Source organism: Misgurnus anguillicaudatus, chromosome 20, assembly GCF_027580225.2.
Source record: "Misgurnus anguillicaudatus chromosome 20, ASM2758022v2, whole genome shotgun sequence".
NCBI classification, from domain to species: Eukaryota; Metazoa; Chordata; class Actinopteri; order Cypriniformes; family Cobitidae; genus Misgurnus; species Misgurnus anguillicaudatus.
The window spans coordinates 20092793-20109334 of record NC_073356.2 but is presented as its reverse complement, the minus strand read 5'-3'; the positions used below and the strand labels follow the sequence as shown (position 1 = coordinate 20109334).

Genomic DNA, 16542 nt, shown 5'->3' with positions numbered 1-16542 from the left:
CATTTTATGTATTGTTTCCTCATTGTTTTTTTGTCCTATTTTCTTACCATTGTCGCTTGGGGTTGGGGTTAGAATCACCTTCTGTAACATTTTTAGACATCCTAACCCAAACCCCAACTCTAACCCCAACCCCAAGTGACATTGATGTAAAAATAGGGGAAAAACATTAGAAAAATTTGTGCCACGGACATGAAAAACTATTTTTATAAATTTGTGCTAAATGACAAAAAATAGAGATTCATGCTCAAGGCACAAAAAAGAGCTGAATTTTGTGCTATGGACATGAACAAATGAATCCAATTTTTATGACTCTAACACAAATTTCCGTGTAATCATGTTGTTTTTATTACAGTTTATGACATATTTCAGTTATAAGTGCATATTTAAGTGCTTATGTACCTTGATTTGATCAGTAAGTTATATTTACTGCTGTCTAAAAGTATGAGACCATATGAAGAGCTCAGATGCAAAACCCCTTATTGCTTCTGACATGTTTTGTGATAAATAAGGATTCTTTTATTAGACTCTTTGTTGGATTCCACCAACAAACCAGTATATTTTGAATGACCGGAGGTGCATTAAGCAGATTTGAAGTTAAATTATTTGATGAATGTATAAATTATGTCGAGATCATTCGGTTAATATCTTTATCTCATTATTGATGGAGGTGGCGTTTTGCATCTGAGCTTCTCATATAAAATACATGCTTTCAGAATAAAAATTTGATTACTATTTCTACATTTGCACTATTTCTAGGTCACTAATAAAATAAGCAAAGTTTTATTAAGCATGTTAAATCTTGTGTAGTCAGATTTTTTTTGCTTCCATTGACGCACATTGCTCTTTGGATCATTATCAAACACGCTGTAATAACATGGATCAGCAGGTTTTTGCACAAACTCATGCCAACACAAGTGCATCATGTCATGTCATCAAAGCCAAAGGAGGGCATGGCAAATACACAAATGCTAAGAGTTTTAAATACAATGTATTAACAATATTGTTATGCTGGCACACTTTGACCACCAGTGACCAGAGGAAAGATACAGTTCATTGAATGCACACTAGGCTGCAAGCCTTATCCAGTAGCTACTACGCTGTCAGAAAAAGGAACAAAAGCTGTCACTGCTGTCACGCCTTGTACCTAAAGAGTGCATTTAGTACATCAAATGTATATATTGCTACCAAATGTAAACATATCTGTACCTAAATGATACTTTTTAAAAGAGTGGCAGCTTTTGTACCTTTTTTTCTGAGAGTTATCCTTGTGACAACTAGCCCCTATCTCCCTTACATATAGATTCAATATTGTCTGGTTTAAATTCTGCATACTGTATGAACCACATGGCTACATTGGCAAATGTACAGTACTGCTTAAAAGTCAGCTGTCAGATGGACAGACTAAAAGAAGGATTAAGCCCTTTAACTGGACATCTGGGACTGCTATGTTGTCTCAACACAACCTGGCTGACCTCTGATATAACTCACCAATGCGGTGCGACATCACACAGGTCACACTTCAGTTGTGGCTGAGAAAATGAGATGGCATATGTCTCATGATAAATAACTCACTGTCAAGACACAGCACTTTCTTCAGAGAAAAATTTAATGTCACGTCCTGAATGCAATCTATATTCTTGCCCGATCGGATCAGAAAACAACGCTCTGTGAACTATGCGCCAATAATAATGTCTATAAAAAATCTACCCTGATGCTGTGTGCCTGATTGTGGAGGACTTTAATCATGCCAACCTGCAGACAGTTCTTCGGAAATATGACCAGCATGTCTCCCGCCCAGTGAGAATACTCTTGATTACTGCTACACTACTATCAAAGATGGCTGCCGGGTCAGATCATCAGTCTGTGCTTCTCATGCTAACAGAGAATACTGAATGGAAGGACAGATAATGTGCTGCGAGAGGCTTGTGCCATTATAAGGTAGCAAAGTTATTGTGAATGCATTTTCATTGGTTATGCAGTATTTCAGGCAGTGACACTCTGAACTGTGTACCAGAATTTTCGGCTAACACACACAAACAGTTTATCATAATTTACTCACCAATTTAGAACCAAAATGCTGTCATTTTCCACCTGTGTTTTGGTAAAACAAGCAAAAAAAAACTGTAACACAAACTTCCCTGTAACATGTGCACCTAATGTTGTGGTGTAGTCCCAATTACAAGCTTAGGTCAAAAAATAAGCAGTGCTACACGAAGCGGTAGCAATTTTCCCATCCCGGATGATTCTGTGATGTTTCAAGGGGCTTATTATTTTTCTAGTTTGAAGGAAAATGCTGTGCCCTGTTTTAATAATTATAGACTGGTTGACTCACATCCACTGTAATAATGTGCTGTGAAGGGCTGGTGATGGAGCGCATTAACACGATGTGTCTGAGTGATTAGACCGCCTGCAGTTCACATAAGAGTGTGGCAGGCCCAGTGAAGATGCTGTTCCTTAGGATGTGGCCATTAGCACCTCTCCGTAGGTGGAACTTTTTGAGAGTTCACGGAAAGGAAGGTTACATAAAAATCTTTCATCCATACTTTTCACTTCAGTGTGTGTGTGCAGAGGGGAGATTAATCAACAAATCATAATCAATTATTTTATACATTTTAAATCATGAACTTACAGGACGAGCATATAGGCTAGAATATGCGTTGATTTATTTACAGAGGCAATGCATTACTTTACATCAGTGGTCTTTTTTATTTTTTTCATAAGAGCCACACCGATCAATAGGAAAGACACATTTACTGCAAAGTATCAAAAGTTACATCCAATCATACAGTAAATAGCATGTCTGCTTATCAATCTATCAATATGTTGCAATGCAATAAATACAAGGGCGAATCATTCTTTTTATCATTTACCAGTCAAATCTAGCCTGGCTAACACCAGACCAGTCTCATAGAGACATGCTCATTTTCTTGTATTTGAGGCGTGGTTTACGAATGCCCAGAGCCGTTTATTGGGCGATACGAATGTCTAATGAGTCTGCACGTAGCTTATAGCCAATCGTTTCAATTATACTAGATGACGTATGTAGAGCGACATCAATTCAAGCGTCAACAACATTTATCTGGTACGTGTGCACACAGCTGAAAGCTATGCAACTAAACCGCTAGCTGTATATTGATATTGAAAAGCATCACAACTTAGTGGCACTGTGACAACTACAGTACACTGTAAAAAATGTCTGTAGAAATTACAGTATTAATGGGTATTACTGGCAACTAGCTGCCAGTAACTTACTGTAGATTTTACATTTATGTTATTTACTGACAACATTTTGTTCAAAGTTAAATGAACATGAAACATTTTTTGACTTTATCTTCTACAGTAAGTTACTGGCAACCAGCTGCAAAATTACAGCTAATTTCTTAGAGTGTAGGTAGGCTACAGGTATAATGACAATATGATATTAATAAATACCACATACTATTTATAAGGTAAATGGACTTCGTCGTTGACGATTCCTAGCAGGTTGGTCCTATAAAACTCTGTGGCTATCATGTCTTGCCCTATCCAAATATCCTTCTTGGATTAAAAAATTGCTTAACGCCAAAAGTTGCTTTTTTAAATAAACTACTTAGAACACTATCAAAGGCTTTATTGAAAAGTAACTTCGCGTCTACTGCCGTGTTGGATAAACAAAACTGCTTCGGTGTGTCGCATAGATGTCGTCATCGTATTGCTGCCCCCTCCCCGTTCTGTGATTGGTTCCCTATTTCAGGGGGGAAAAATGGTCCATACTAGTCTTTCAGCGTGAATACATTTGCATGCAAGGCAGCAAGATGATTTCCCTTAATGACAAAAACAGGATTTTAATGCTAACCATTCTTATAATGTGCGTATGCAGTGCCTCCCTGAACCACTAGGGGGGCATCTTTCTCTTAATTTTATGCGGCGCTGCACAGAACGATTGGCGAGTGACATTACTTTGCCATGAGAGCAATTCGAAAGCATAACAAGTAGTCTGATCTCACGGTACTTTCATGACAATTGCTCTGTGCAAGCGATGCATGCGATTGAACATGCTTATTGCATGCGTCTTGATATAATGGGTATGGTTTTCTAACAAAGTTAGCGTCCGGAAAAGACAGAAAAAGCGCATGCATTCATGATCATATCACTGTATTATTTACTGCCATGCGAGCCACAAATTAAAGACACACACCTTTGGTGTGAAAGACCCAGGTTCGAATCCACTGTGACACACCATTGTGTCCCTGAGCAAGACACTTAACCCCTAGTTGATCCAGAGGCGTGCGACCTCTGATATATATAGCAATTGTAAGTCGCTTTGGATAAAAGCGTCAGCTAAATCAGTGGTTTTCAAACTGGGGGCCTGGGACCCCAGGGGGGCCGCGAGATGGTGCCAGGGGGGCCCCAGTTTTATGACATTTTATGAAATACATTAATTTATCATCAATTCTGTGTAGTTGAACCTAAAAAAATAAGGCTACTAACCAAAAGCACTACTTTTTGTATAATTGAATGTTTTTTTTATTAAAATGTTGAGTTTTAGAACAGTTTTGTGTCACAAATTTTCTTTGGGGGGCCGCGAAGTGTAGTGTAGTTTACACAATGGGGGCCGCACGCTGAAAAAGTTTGGGAACCACTGAGCTAAATAAATAAAATAAATATATAAATGTTCAACACCATGAAACACACGATCGTTCTGCGCAGCACTGCATGCAGGAAAACACCTAGTAGCTAATCATTGTGCACAACCGCCATTCACTGGACAGGGGTGGGAATTACAGACACAAATTATTAAAAAAAATCTGACTTCAGTTTTCTCCATCTCCGCTCAAATATTCAGTTAACGTAACCTCTGTTGTTTAGCACTGCGCAGTAACTTTGCTTCTGAGTAAAACAAGATGCATGCTGAGCACATGACAGCGACAAAGTGGCTTTAATGCCGCATTTCATTTTGAAAGCCTAAAACTTTATAAACATAAAATAAACACTCATTTCTTACATCAGCGGTAATATGAATGCGTAATATGAAACGGTTGGACTGAGAAACAGTGGGTAGTCCAGAAATGTTAAGCATGCGTTTACCTGCAGTAGCCTTTCTCTGGGCTGTGATGCTAAATAAGGCCAAAACGGGTCACAGAAAAAAGACCTAAAAGAGCTAAAAGAGCTCATGGGGGTAGAATGTCCAGTTTAGATGGAGAATCTAGCTTTGGCCTGATGTGAAATAGCGAAAATATAGAGGAAATTAAAAGAGAGGTCAAAGGCTATTTGGAGAGGAGACCTTTGGCCCTCCGCTCTAAGCTGAGTGAAATGTAATCCTCTACCTACACTACAATCCTCCTGTATATTTGTTCTGTGTTTTTATGATTCCTCCATCTGTTCCTCTGGTCTGACAATGCTTACATGCACCATGCATGCACTTCTAATGGCAAAAATTTGTGTCACCACTGTACCCGTAGCTATCCAACAATAATGAAGAGCTGACTGTGCATTATCTCATGCATGTGCCATAACAATCTCTCTCTCTCTCTCTCTCATTTTCAGGGTATGGGACCCTCCAGTATGCCGTCTGTGCCCCTCATGGTGGGCTGTGGCATATCCTGCACGGCTCTACTCATCCTGCTGCTCATCTACGCTGCCTTTTGGAGGTGAGTTCAACCGGCACACAAACACTAAAGCTATCTCAGACCCGCTGAATAACTCTTTTGAGTGTAGTTTCCAGGTTTTGCGGTCCTCTGTTGCTAATATGATATTAGCGTGCTATTTTAGGCCATTCACCTTCACTGCCGTTACTCTCACAGGCACAATTATACCATAAAGGATTCATTTTTCAGACTGCAGCTTCCCGCGTGGTGTTGCACAGGCTGGAATAGCAGCTGGCATGGGGTCCATCCACAGTGGGCCAAAACTGCAATTAGCAATAATTGGGAACAAATGAGGGACGGCGGGAGCTGCGTGTGGCGGGACAGGATTATGTGGAGTGTTGGAGTATGCTAGCGTGGCAGCTAACAGCTCAGTGTGGCAGATGGCTTGCACATGATTGTCACATGATTGGCTAATGCCACGTTTTAGTAAGTGGGCGGAGCTTGCTTTAGTCAAGTGTTTGTCTTTCTATTTGTGTATTTTAAGTTAAAATATACCATATTTTATGGTAATTATGCAATATTTATTTGGTAATTTTCCATTACAATATGGACTTTGCCCCCCCAAAAGTAACATTTCGGATTTGTATTAACGCATAAGACGCAACATCTTCCTGATTTAATGTCACTCGCTAAATGATGTGTGGCTGCACACATCCATCACACACTAAATAATTCCCACCTGCCTCTCATGATTCTCGTGCAGCGTGTGGGAATGGAATGCCGCCAGCGGATATTTTTCTCCAACCCTTGTACTTCCTCTCTTCAAGCTTAATGTATCTGCCACGCCATCAAATAGCTTATCACTGCCCACCCTATCACTCAGACCACTGATCCAGAGGACACAGGCATTGTCCTCCTGGGGAAAGCAGGCTGGAGATGACATAGTGTATGAGGATATTTTGTTTGCTGGTGTTTGTGCACGAAAAGACATTTTAGAGTTCATCTGCCGGTCATCTGAGATGCTGCTGAAGTTGTCAATGTTCAGTGTAGCAAGACGTGAAAATGGTGCCTGCTTTAGCAGATAAATGGATCCTGCATCAGCTGTGTATAATTAGGCAATGGCAACAGCAAGAGTGCTGCTGTGTTAAATAACTGTGATTCGACTGTAGGTAGGGCTGGATGGTTTGGTGGTATACTGTTAAATGTCAAACATAACAGTATGTTAGTCTTAGTGAGACGGTGCACTTAAGACCAGAATGTACGAAGAAGCAGATACATACGAAGAAACAAACAGATGAATGCATATAGTGAACAAATCCAGTGTTGTAATACTGAACAGCAGCACTTTGCAGACACTTTTGGGTCGCTTAACTCTTTCCCCACCAAGAGAAAACATTTGCATAAAAATGTTCCTGATGAAGTTTTATGTTAATCTGTAATACCGTGATTATCCACTAGATGGGACTCGTACCCAATTTATAAAAAACTAAAGCAATAAAATATTTACTAATTTTAAACTCTGTGTATGTTTTGATAATCGTTCTGAATCTGATCTCTAACAAAATTCCTTCACAAAAATGCAATTATTTCAGCTTTTTGCATATATATATTTTTTTTAATGAAAAATACCCATATTTAAGAGTTTATAAGCAGAGAAAAAAATACAGATAGGATGAAAAAAAATCCTGTTTTGTTTGTTTGTTTATTGTTTGTTTGGGTCTGTTCTTTCATTTATTATATTTGTATATTTATATATTTTTAGAATAAAAATTTTCTGCAAGTCATTTTGTGAAAATCTTGTGAAAATCACAAAAAAATGCTTGCGTGCAACTTTTCAAAAAAATGGCTGGCGGGAATGAGTTAATGAGAAATTCACTTTTATTTGTTGTTTGAATCTGCTTTTTTGTCTCATGAGACAAGTTATTGGCATTTTCTGAGCAAACTAACATCACTTTGCACGGGCCCCGCCCACAACCATCCAAAGCCCACAGTTAGGTCACAATTTCTATTTTAAATCTTCTTTACATCACTTATTACCGCACATAAGGTGATTGTCTTATTAAAAACTGTATATGTTTTCGATATATATACAGTAAATGTTGAGGGAAGCAGTGGCTCATTTGCATTTTACGAGACACACACAAAAACAGCACTTTTTCCTGCTCACCCCAACACGGTATAATAATTTATTTATAGGAAATAGGGGGCTGAAACTTCACAGGCACATTCTGGGGACACCTGAAATTAATAATAATTTTGAAAAATGTCCATATTATGTGACCTCGAAAGGATCAGGGCTAAACGTACTCCTTATTAACTCTTTCCCCGCCATTGCCGAGTTAACTCGCCAATTAAGAGAAAACGCTTTCCTGCCAATGACGAGTATTTCCAGCTTTCCGCAATACCGCTATAATCCACCAGGTGGAACTTATAAAAAACCCGGAAGTATCGCCCTAGGGCAAACACCTGTATATCCGTGTATGTTTTGAGGATCGCTCTGAATCTGATCTCTATCAAAAGTCCTTCACAAAAATGGAATTAAACCAGCTTTTGGCTCAAAATTTTGTGTTTTTGAAGAAACCTACCCATATTTGAGAGGTGATAAAAAGAGAACTAGTGAAGGTAGGATGAAAGGTTTTTTTGAAAGCAGAGGGTCTGTTCTTTCATTTGATATATTTTTTGATTATATAGTTAAAGAACATTTTCTGGAAGGCATTAAACTTTTGTGAAAATCATGAAAAATGCTGAAACTGGCTGGCAACTTAAAAAAAATCGAGATAGATAAAAATATTATGAAGCATAATTTCTCAAAATGTATATAATATAAAAGTTCTGTAATAAATGCATTTCTTGTTTTATTTGCAGATACATCCGTTCAGAAAGGTCCATCATCTTGGTGAACTTCTGCATGTCCATACTAGCCTCCAATGTGCTTATACTAGTAGGGCAGTCCCAGACTCTCAGTAAGGTGAGTATGTGTGCACATGTGATTCTCTGCTCCTGTGTGTATGAGAAAGAAATTGAAAAAGTAGTTTTCTAAAGCATCCATATGAAAGCTAAGCTGCAACCCCTAAAACTGGTCCTAGCCTCCCCTGAGATAGCAGTATCTCTCTGATAGAAATAAACAGTGTTAGTACTCTCTCCAGCCTGTCGTGACATTATGTTAGTGGCCACGGTGGAATGTGAGAGAGCAAATCACAAGCAGTTTTTCAGGGCGAAGTGTGTTGTAGACTGCCGCATGGAGGCCGCCGGAGGGTCAGCTTTGTGTCGGCTGTGTCAATCACACTGGGGAAGAGCGAGAGACGCGACCAGGAAATAAACGCTACCACCGCTGATGCTCCGAGCTACAAAGAAAGCCAAGGACTCCCAAAAAAAGCTGCTTGCCAGGAGCGTTCCCCTCAATACTCACTTAATATTTCAAAGGACTCTCATACTGGGCATTAGTTAAAGAGGGTAGAGATAAGCATAATTTGGGAATGTTAAAGGTGCAAAATCCTTTTCATTCCCAATGCCAGTATTTAACATTAGAATACTGTATATGCATCATTATGGTTTATAACCTCTCCGACGTTCTGTGTACAGCTTTTCGTTTCCATTTGTGCTTACTTAAATTGCACTTTTCTTTAATTCCAGCCTGCCATTTTCCTCCAGATTGTTCCACTTGTAACTAACTCTTTTTTTTTACTTTTGAAGTGTGTTAGCTTAATTCAGAAACACCCAGAGAGAATGTGCTGATACATCTAATTTGCACACAACAGTGGAACCGAGTGGATTTCTTTCAAAGTCGATTTTCCTTATTGTCTCCAGCTCTTTCCCACTTCACTCATCAATCACTTTATTCCTCCCCTATCTCTCTCCACCTTCTTGGCTTCGATAACAAACAGCTGAGAGCCATTTGCACCTCTGCATGCACGCTCTTTATCTTTGCATGGTTTCTCACTGTTTCTCATTTCTGTTTCTCTCTTCATCTTTTCTCTCTAGGGGCTGTGCACTGTGACTGCTGCCTTTTTGCACTTCTTCTTTCTGGCCTCTTTCTGCTGGGTGCTGACAGAGGCGTGGCAGTCCTACCTGGCCGTGATTGGCAAGATGAGATCCCGCCTCATTCGAAAGCGTTTCCTGTGCCTGGGCTGGGGTATGGAACCGCACGCACAGTATTTGTTTTTGAAGGGCTGGAAAATGAATGTTAACCCTATACGGTCACATGTTTGATGGGAAAAGCTGTTATCCACAGTGTACGGTCACACATTTGCGATCTGAGTGATCAAATGGTGACTTTGCCAGCTGCTTGTGAGGCATTCACTGCTAGTCAGCTTTCATTCATGGTTTTCATGCTGCTAGGCATGTTTCCACACCCAGGGTTCCCACAGGTCCTTGAAATCCTTGAAAGTTGGTGAATCTGGGAAAAAAAATCAAGGCCCTGGGAAGTTTTTGTAAATATACATACATAGATACATGTCGTTGAAAGTGCTTGAATCTATTTTATGCAAGAAGTTGTCTGGAAAAAATCCATATTTTTCCCTGTGTAGTGTAGGATAATATCGCAAAAATTCTAGACTTTATAAGCACACGTGCTAAACTGTTCGCTTTAAGTGCTTATATCTTTTGTATGCGCTTGTTGATTCATACCAAAATGCTTTTTTGCATAGTTGTGTTTGACACATAAAAACATCTCGGGTTACGTATGTAACTGTTGTTCCCTTAGAAGGGAGCGAGACGCTGCGTCTCCCTTACCCGCCTTCCTGCTTCCCTGTAATGCCGTTTTTGGCAATATTTCAGATAGCGATATACTTCCTGCTCCCGCGTCAACCTGTCTTTGTCGTTAAGCCTCACCATTGGTTGAATTTGATATACATATTCGGACGCACTTACCCCTGGAGGCGTCCCCAAAGTGTCACCGCAGTGACGCAGGGTGAGTTCCCTCGAAAGGGAACTGTAACAATGTATCTTAAAAGGGTAACACAATGTAACCTTGCTCTCACTTGAAATGTGTCCCCACATTTAGTCCTTGAATTTGAGGATATTGGACCTGGAAAGTCCTTGAAAGGTCCTTGAATTTGAAGTTAACTAAGGCGTGGGAACTCTGCACACCCAAAACAAGCACATAAGTACTAAAATAAACGTTTTTGCCACTAATAAAAAATAAATCAATTATTAGTGAATACGACACTGTTGTCCTCTATTTTGCCGTCTTTAAAGTGGCAGCCTGCTGTGTTTGCTCCATTAAACAGAGGTTTGCACCCTAAATAGTGCACTTACTGCCACCAACTATAAGCACAGATCATTAATGCTATAATACCACCTTGTTTTTGCCCATATCCTGATGCAATACAACATTTTATGCACTAATTCTTCTATCATGTGCATAAAAAACTCAAGCCAGTAGTTTTAGTTATGCAAATCAAAACTCAACACTTAAAAGGTTAAACTGTCCACCACATTTTGAGGTAAGGTAGGTGCTTTCTAGTTGGTCATTCTAGCTGGTCATTAGCGGTACAAGGTGATCGACCATCCATCATTTATTAAAGGAATAGTCTACTCATTTTCAACATTAAAATATGTCACCACCCCAACCAAGAACTGTTGACACATCCCTCCACCATCTGCGCGCGTGCACGCAAGCGCCGGAGCGCGCCGCGACGCTTCGACAGCATTTAGCTTAGCCCCATTCATTCAATGGCACCAATCAGAGACAAAGTCAGAAGTGACCAAACACATCAACGTTTTTCCTATTTAAGACGAGTAGTTATACGAGCAAGTTTGGTGGTACAAAATAAAACGTGGCGCTTTTCTAAGCGGATTTAAAAGGGGAGCTGTGTTGTGTGGCGTGGTGGCGCTTTTGGGAGTGCTTCGACTCGCCTGAAAAGTCCGCTCCCCTTCTCACTCTCATAATGGGAGAGGGAGGGTGTTACTGCGCCGAGTCGAAGTACTCCCAAAAGTGCTATTACGCCATAAAATATAGTTCCTCTTTTAAATCCGCTTAGAAAAGCCCTACGTTTTATTTTGTACCACCAAACTTGCTCGTATAACTACTCGTCTTAAATAGGAAAAACGTTGATGTGTTTGGTCACTTCTAACTTTATCTCTGATTGGTACCATTGAATGAATGGGGCTAAGCTAAATGCTTTTGAAGCGTCGCAGCGCGCTCCAGCGCTTACGTGCACGCACACAGATGATAGAGGGATGTGTTAAAATTTCTTAGTTAAGGCAACAACATATTTTAATATTGAAAATGAGTAGACTATTCCTTTAACAAACCTGCTTGTTCGCGTTATCACCTTTTGGTTGCTGGTAGGCCAGCTATTAATCTATCTGGACCAAGAGAAACCAGTTACCGTATCATACTGGAAAATTCAAGTTAACCTTTTAAACTCTATGGTTACATTTGTTATGGGAAAAGCTGCTTTCCACAGTGTACGGTCACACATTTGTGATCCGAGTGATTAAATGGTGACGTCACCAGCTGCTGTAACCATACAAAAGCGCAGCTACAAGCTGCTTTTCCAGCAGTGTGGAAGTGATTGAAGTGATTTTATTGAAATGCTAACAACACCGCAGCCTTTTCATCCAAATAATTGATGCAGCAGTATACCGTGCCACTTTTTTCGATTAAAGCACGTTTCATTGTCTGGCATGTCGGTTTGCTTCCATCCAAACCATACGTGTCACGGAGCTCAATGTTATTGCTGTGCTGCCGGATGGAGATGTTTGATCTTTGATAAGAAATGCATTGTATGGTGTCTGTCTCCCGAACACAGGAAAGATCTGAAAGGAAATTTAAGCAGTTGCAGGGGCTAGCGCATTTGTTTTGTAACTTATTGATCCACTATCGCTTCCATTAGTTCATAGTTGCCCTTTGCAGGTTGAGTATTGGAAGAGTGAGGCTGAGACAACAGAACATTATTAGAAAGCATCCACATTACTCAGAATGTACAATATGATTATTTTCTGACACGTTGCTTGGTGGGTTGTACCTGTTGAGGCAACTTGGTTTTTAGTATTTAATATGTTTCTATCAATAGATTTCAGTATTAGAAGGCAAATATAAAGTATTAAAGCATGCAAGTCTTCATAGTCAAGGTATCCAAGGTATCCAGCATATTTACATTGACCAGATTTAAAAACAGCATTTGCATTGTGTGGTTTAGGAAATGATCACACTTTTACCCAGATCAAACTCGTGTTTATTTGTTGCATATTACATTTGTAGCTCTTTCTTTCCCTTTCTTTCAACGTCTTTGCCCTCCAAAGCAGAGTTTTTCTAATTGCTGTAATTTCCAGCGTTAATCAGAGCTTTGTTAATTGCATGAATATTTCAGAGGAGAGCTCATTATGTGTGGACGTGGCACACAGAGAACAGAACGGAAAAGTCTAATTAGCACATGACTAAAGCTGGCCTCCCTGACTGTGATGGCAAACACAATCGGGATGCTACCAGCAGGGAAAGCCAGGAAGATCTCGCTGCACACTGATGTAGGGGCTGTTTAAACCTGGTATAAACAGGGCCATAGACACAGAAAGAAGTGTGTTCATGTAGCCAGACCTTTAACTGCAACAAAGATCTTAAATGGACCAAGAACCTCCCACGGACTGATAAACCTAATGGAAAATCCAGCTAAGACCAGCATAAGCTGGTAGCTGGTTTAAGCTGGTCCTCCCAGCCTGGCAAAGCTGGTCAAGCTGGTAGGTCAACTGGTCTTCCAGCCTGACCAGCTTAATCCAGCTAGACCAGCTTAAAAGGTGACCAAAACACAGCTAGACAAGCTTGCTACACCAGCAATACCAGCTAAAACCAGCTCACCAGCTTATGCTGGATTTTTCAGTAGGGAAGTAAAGAGACCAATCAAAAAAGTGTGTGTCGGTTTGCTGGATTGTATTTGAATTTCTTGCAGTTAAATAATTGATCTCTCCAAACTGTTTACCGGTAGAAGACAACGATTTGATATTTGTAGAACATTTTGCAGGCAAAATGCCACAGCGATAATAAGGATTTGATGATGTTCAGACCTCACGGCGTTTGACAACATTATTCGGTTAAAAGCCAGTCACTCACAGCATGCACAGTGCTGAAATAAGAGGGCCACAGTTCACGCTTTGAGTTCTTTCCCCACAGAGCACTCAAAAACGTTTACACTGACTCACAGGGGGTTGTTTTTTCACTAAAGTAGTGTGTCTGGGGTCTGGAAGGGCACTGGGCGCAAAGGGAATTGTGTACCTGTACGACATGTGCATTTGTCCATGAAAAGGGCACAAGCTAAAGAAAGGTACCGACGTGAGAGTACATTTCTTCAGATAACTTCCCCTTCAGCCTCAGGCTATATGCTATTAGTGCTTCTAAAAAAACAATCCTGCAAACTAAAGGGTGAAATAAGGTTGGATTGCATGTACCATTTATACTTTTGCCTTTAGCAGGGCTTCCCTTTCGTTGGGTGAGCAGTTTAATGTAAAAAACGGTTTGCTTCCATTACATTGTTTTCTTCATTGTAGACGTTTTTTTCCCCGCAGGTCTTCCTGCCCTTGTGGTTGCTGTATCTGTGGGCTTCACCCGGGCTAGAGGTTACGGCACGCCAAATTAGTGAGTATCCCAAATCCCGTGTAGTTTCACAAGAAGACAGTAAAAAGAAAGATTGCTTACATTTTTAACAAATGCCACCTGCGTAGTTCCTCATTTAGTGGCCATAGATGCTGCTTAGCATATTTGCATTTAATACCGTCTTACTTCACAAACCAATTGATTTAAATAAGGGTGCTTCCTGACTATTCAGTCACGAAAGTTAAATACAATGTGGCCTTTGAGAGCTTTAATTGGGTGCATCTGCCACATGGATTCATGGATTCAGTTGAAAGGACAAGTTATGGACACTGTGCCAGGAAGTCCATCTCCTCACATAACCCTGACTAGATAACTGCTTGTTTACCTAATAGTCACTCTCATCTTTGCAGGCTAAACATTGCACTCATATTAGTGACAGCGTATGCATAAAATTATAGATTCCACTCTGAGCATACAAATTTACGTATAATTGAGTGCATGTACTGTACTTAGTGCAACAAAGAACATTTCCTCAGCATATATTTGCTCTTTGCATTGAAAGTAATTTAACAATGTGATATTTTTAGGAAGTGGAAGTGTACAGTAACTGAGGTCAGCTAGTGTTTGAGAGCTGCGCTGTAAGCAAACCTCACCACCTGACCTCTACCGACAGAAACTAGAGGTCTTGGTCTTTAGCTTCCTTGTTAGAGCGCCCGACTCCCATGCCGGACCGATTGTCGTTCGAGTCTCGCTCAGGGCGGGTGCGAGTTAGACAGAGGCGGTAGGATGAAGCAGTATAATAAAGAGGTTGTGTGAAGCATCATCTCTAATTTCTTAATAAGGGTATGAATTTGGTGCTGGAAAGAGTCCAAGACAGAATGAATTGGGCCCATTAGCACCCGGTTCAAAGAATAATGATATAAACATGGTTTTCTATTTACATTCTCTTTTACCTGCTTTCCATTGACGGTAACAACAATTGTGGGCGTAGGTTGTGGGTGGTTAGTGAATACAATGCATAGGATGTTTGTGTTAATGTGTTTTAGTGAGTAGTAACAGTATAAGGTAATTTGAATAAAACATATTTTTTCTCTTATTATATTTTTTCTTTTGTTTGCAGACCCCATTTTGTCTGTAATGTTGCTATGCTTAAGTCTCTCTCTCTCTCTCTCTCTCTCTCTCTCTCTCTCTCTCTCTTTCTTTCTTTCTCTCTTTATTCATTTTAGTTGCTGGTTGTCTTTGGAAGGCGGGCTTCTCTATGCATTTGTTGGCCCTGCTGCTGTCATTGTACTGGTAGGTTTCAAACTGTCTTCAATTTTACAGGGTGCATATGCCATCAGCATGAGCTCTGCCCACTTTAAAGAGGACATATAATAAAAATCTGACTTTTTCCATGTTTATGTGCTATAATTGGGTCCCCAGTGCTTCAACCAACCTACAGAATATAAAAAAGAACAACCCTGTAACTTAGTTTTGGTAAACCTCTTTGCAAGCATGTGAAAAAATAGGTAATTGAAAATTGGCTCCCCTTGTGATGTCAGAAGGGGATCTTCTTATAATAATACCGCCCCTTAATCTGCACTATCCAACCACGTCACTACCATTTAGTGCAGAGAGAAAGAGAAAGAAATAAAGATAACTGAAGCACAATTGACTTTCAATTTCAACAAACAACCATTATGGTGATCAGTGTTTGCATTTCATTAGCTCATTTGCATTTTAAAGGACACACCCAAAAAAAAAAAAATTAACATGTTTTAATAAATTATCTGTGGGGTATTTTGAGCTAAAACTTCACATTCGTACTCTAGGGACACAAAAGATTTATCTGACATCTTAAAAAATTATTGTGAAATGTCCCCTTTAATATCAATTTGAAACACATCACACCCAGAGTCAAAGAGAAAAAAATCTGGTGACCTTTCCTATTAAAAACATACATACTGTTTACTATGTATACCACGTGCATTAGCAAACTCGATGAGCCTATCGGCCCAAAGCGACCATGTGTTTACATTTAATCCACAGTCCGGTCTCAGGTGCTGTTTCGCTCGATGCACTTGCGTGTTTTTCCATGGTCAGATATGATTTGCGTTGTTTGTTTCCTGGTTGTGCCGTCAAGCGGCCCACTCAAACAAACAACTGTAAATGAGATTTGGGCATCTGGAGATGCTGCCGCCCTCCTCTGAGAGCCAAATCTAATTAATGGAAAAAATAATTAATTTTGCCTCTAGCAAATAGTTGAACAGAGAGCCATTGTCTTAGCAAGGACTTTGTATGATCGGAATGCAAACTGTGCGTGACGACATGCCGCACGCTTGGCGAGTTCAATAATGTACTTGGAGCAGAGCTAAAAGGGTCTGATTTGTTTCGTGTTTGTAGACATAAATCAACAGTAGTCTCGGTTAAGGCACCATTGTAGAATCAATTGAGGTGTGGCTTGTT

General features: G+C 40.0%; 1 protein-coding gene across 3 annotated transcripts in view; it reads left to right on the top strand.

The window, feature by feature from the left end:
* adgrb2 (adhesion G protein-coupled receptor B2) overlaps nt 1-16542 on the top strand; it is a 344222-nt gene that overhangs the window by 272063 nt on the left and 55617 nt on the right. For all 3 annotated transcript variants that reach the window (XM_055220590.2, XM_055220588.2, XM_073858267.1), the window contains 5 exons: nt 5527-5630; nt 8433-8535; nt 9549-9699; nt 14070-14139; nt 15324-15390. In XM_055220590.2, coding sequence (XP_055076565.2) covers nt 5527-5630; nt 8433-8535; nt 9549-9699; nt 14070-14139; nt 15324-15390 — 495 coding nt within the window. The remainder of the gene's footprint in view (nt 1-5526; nt 5631-8432; nt 8536-9548; nt 9700-14069; nt 14140-15323; nt 15391-16542) is intronic.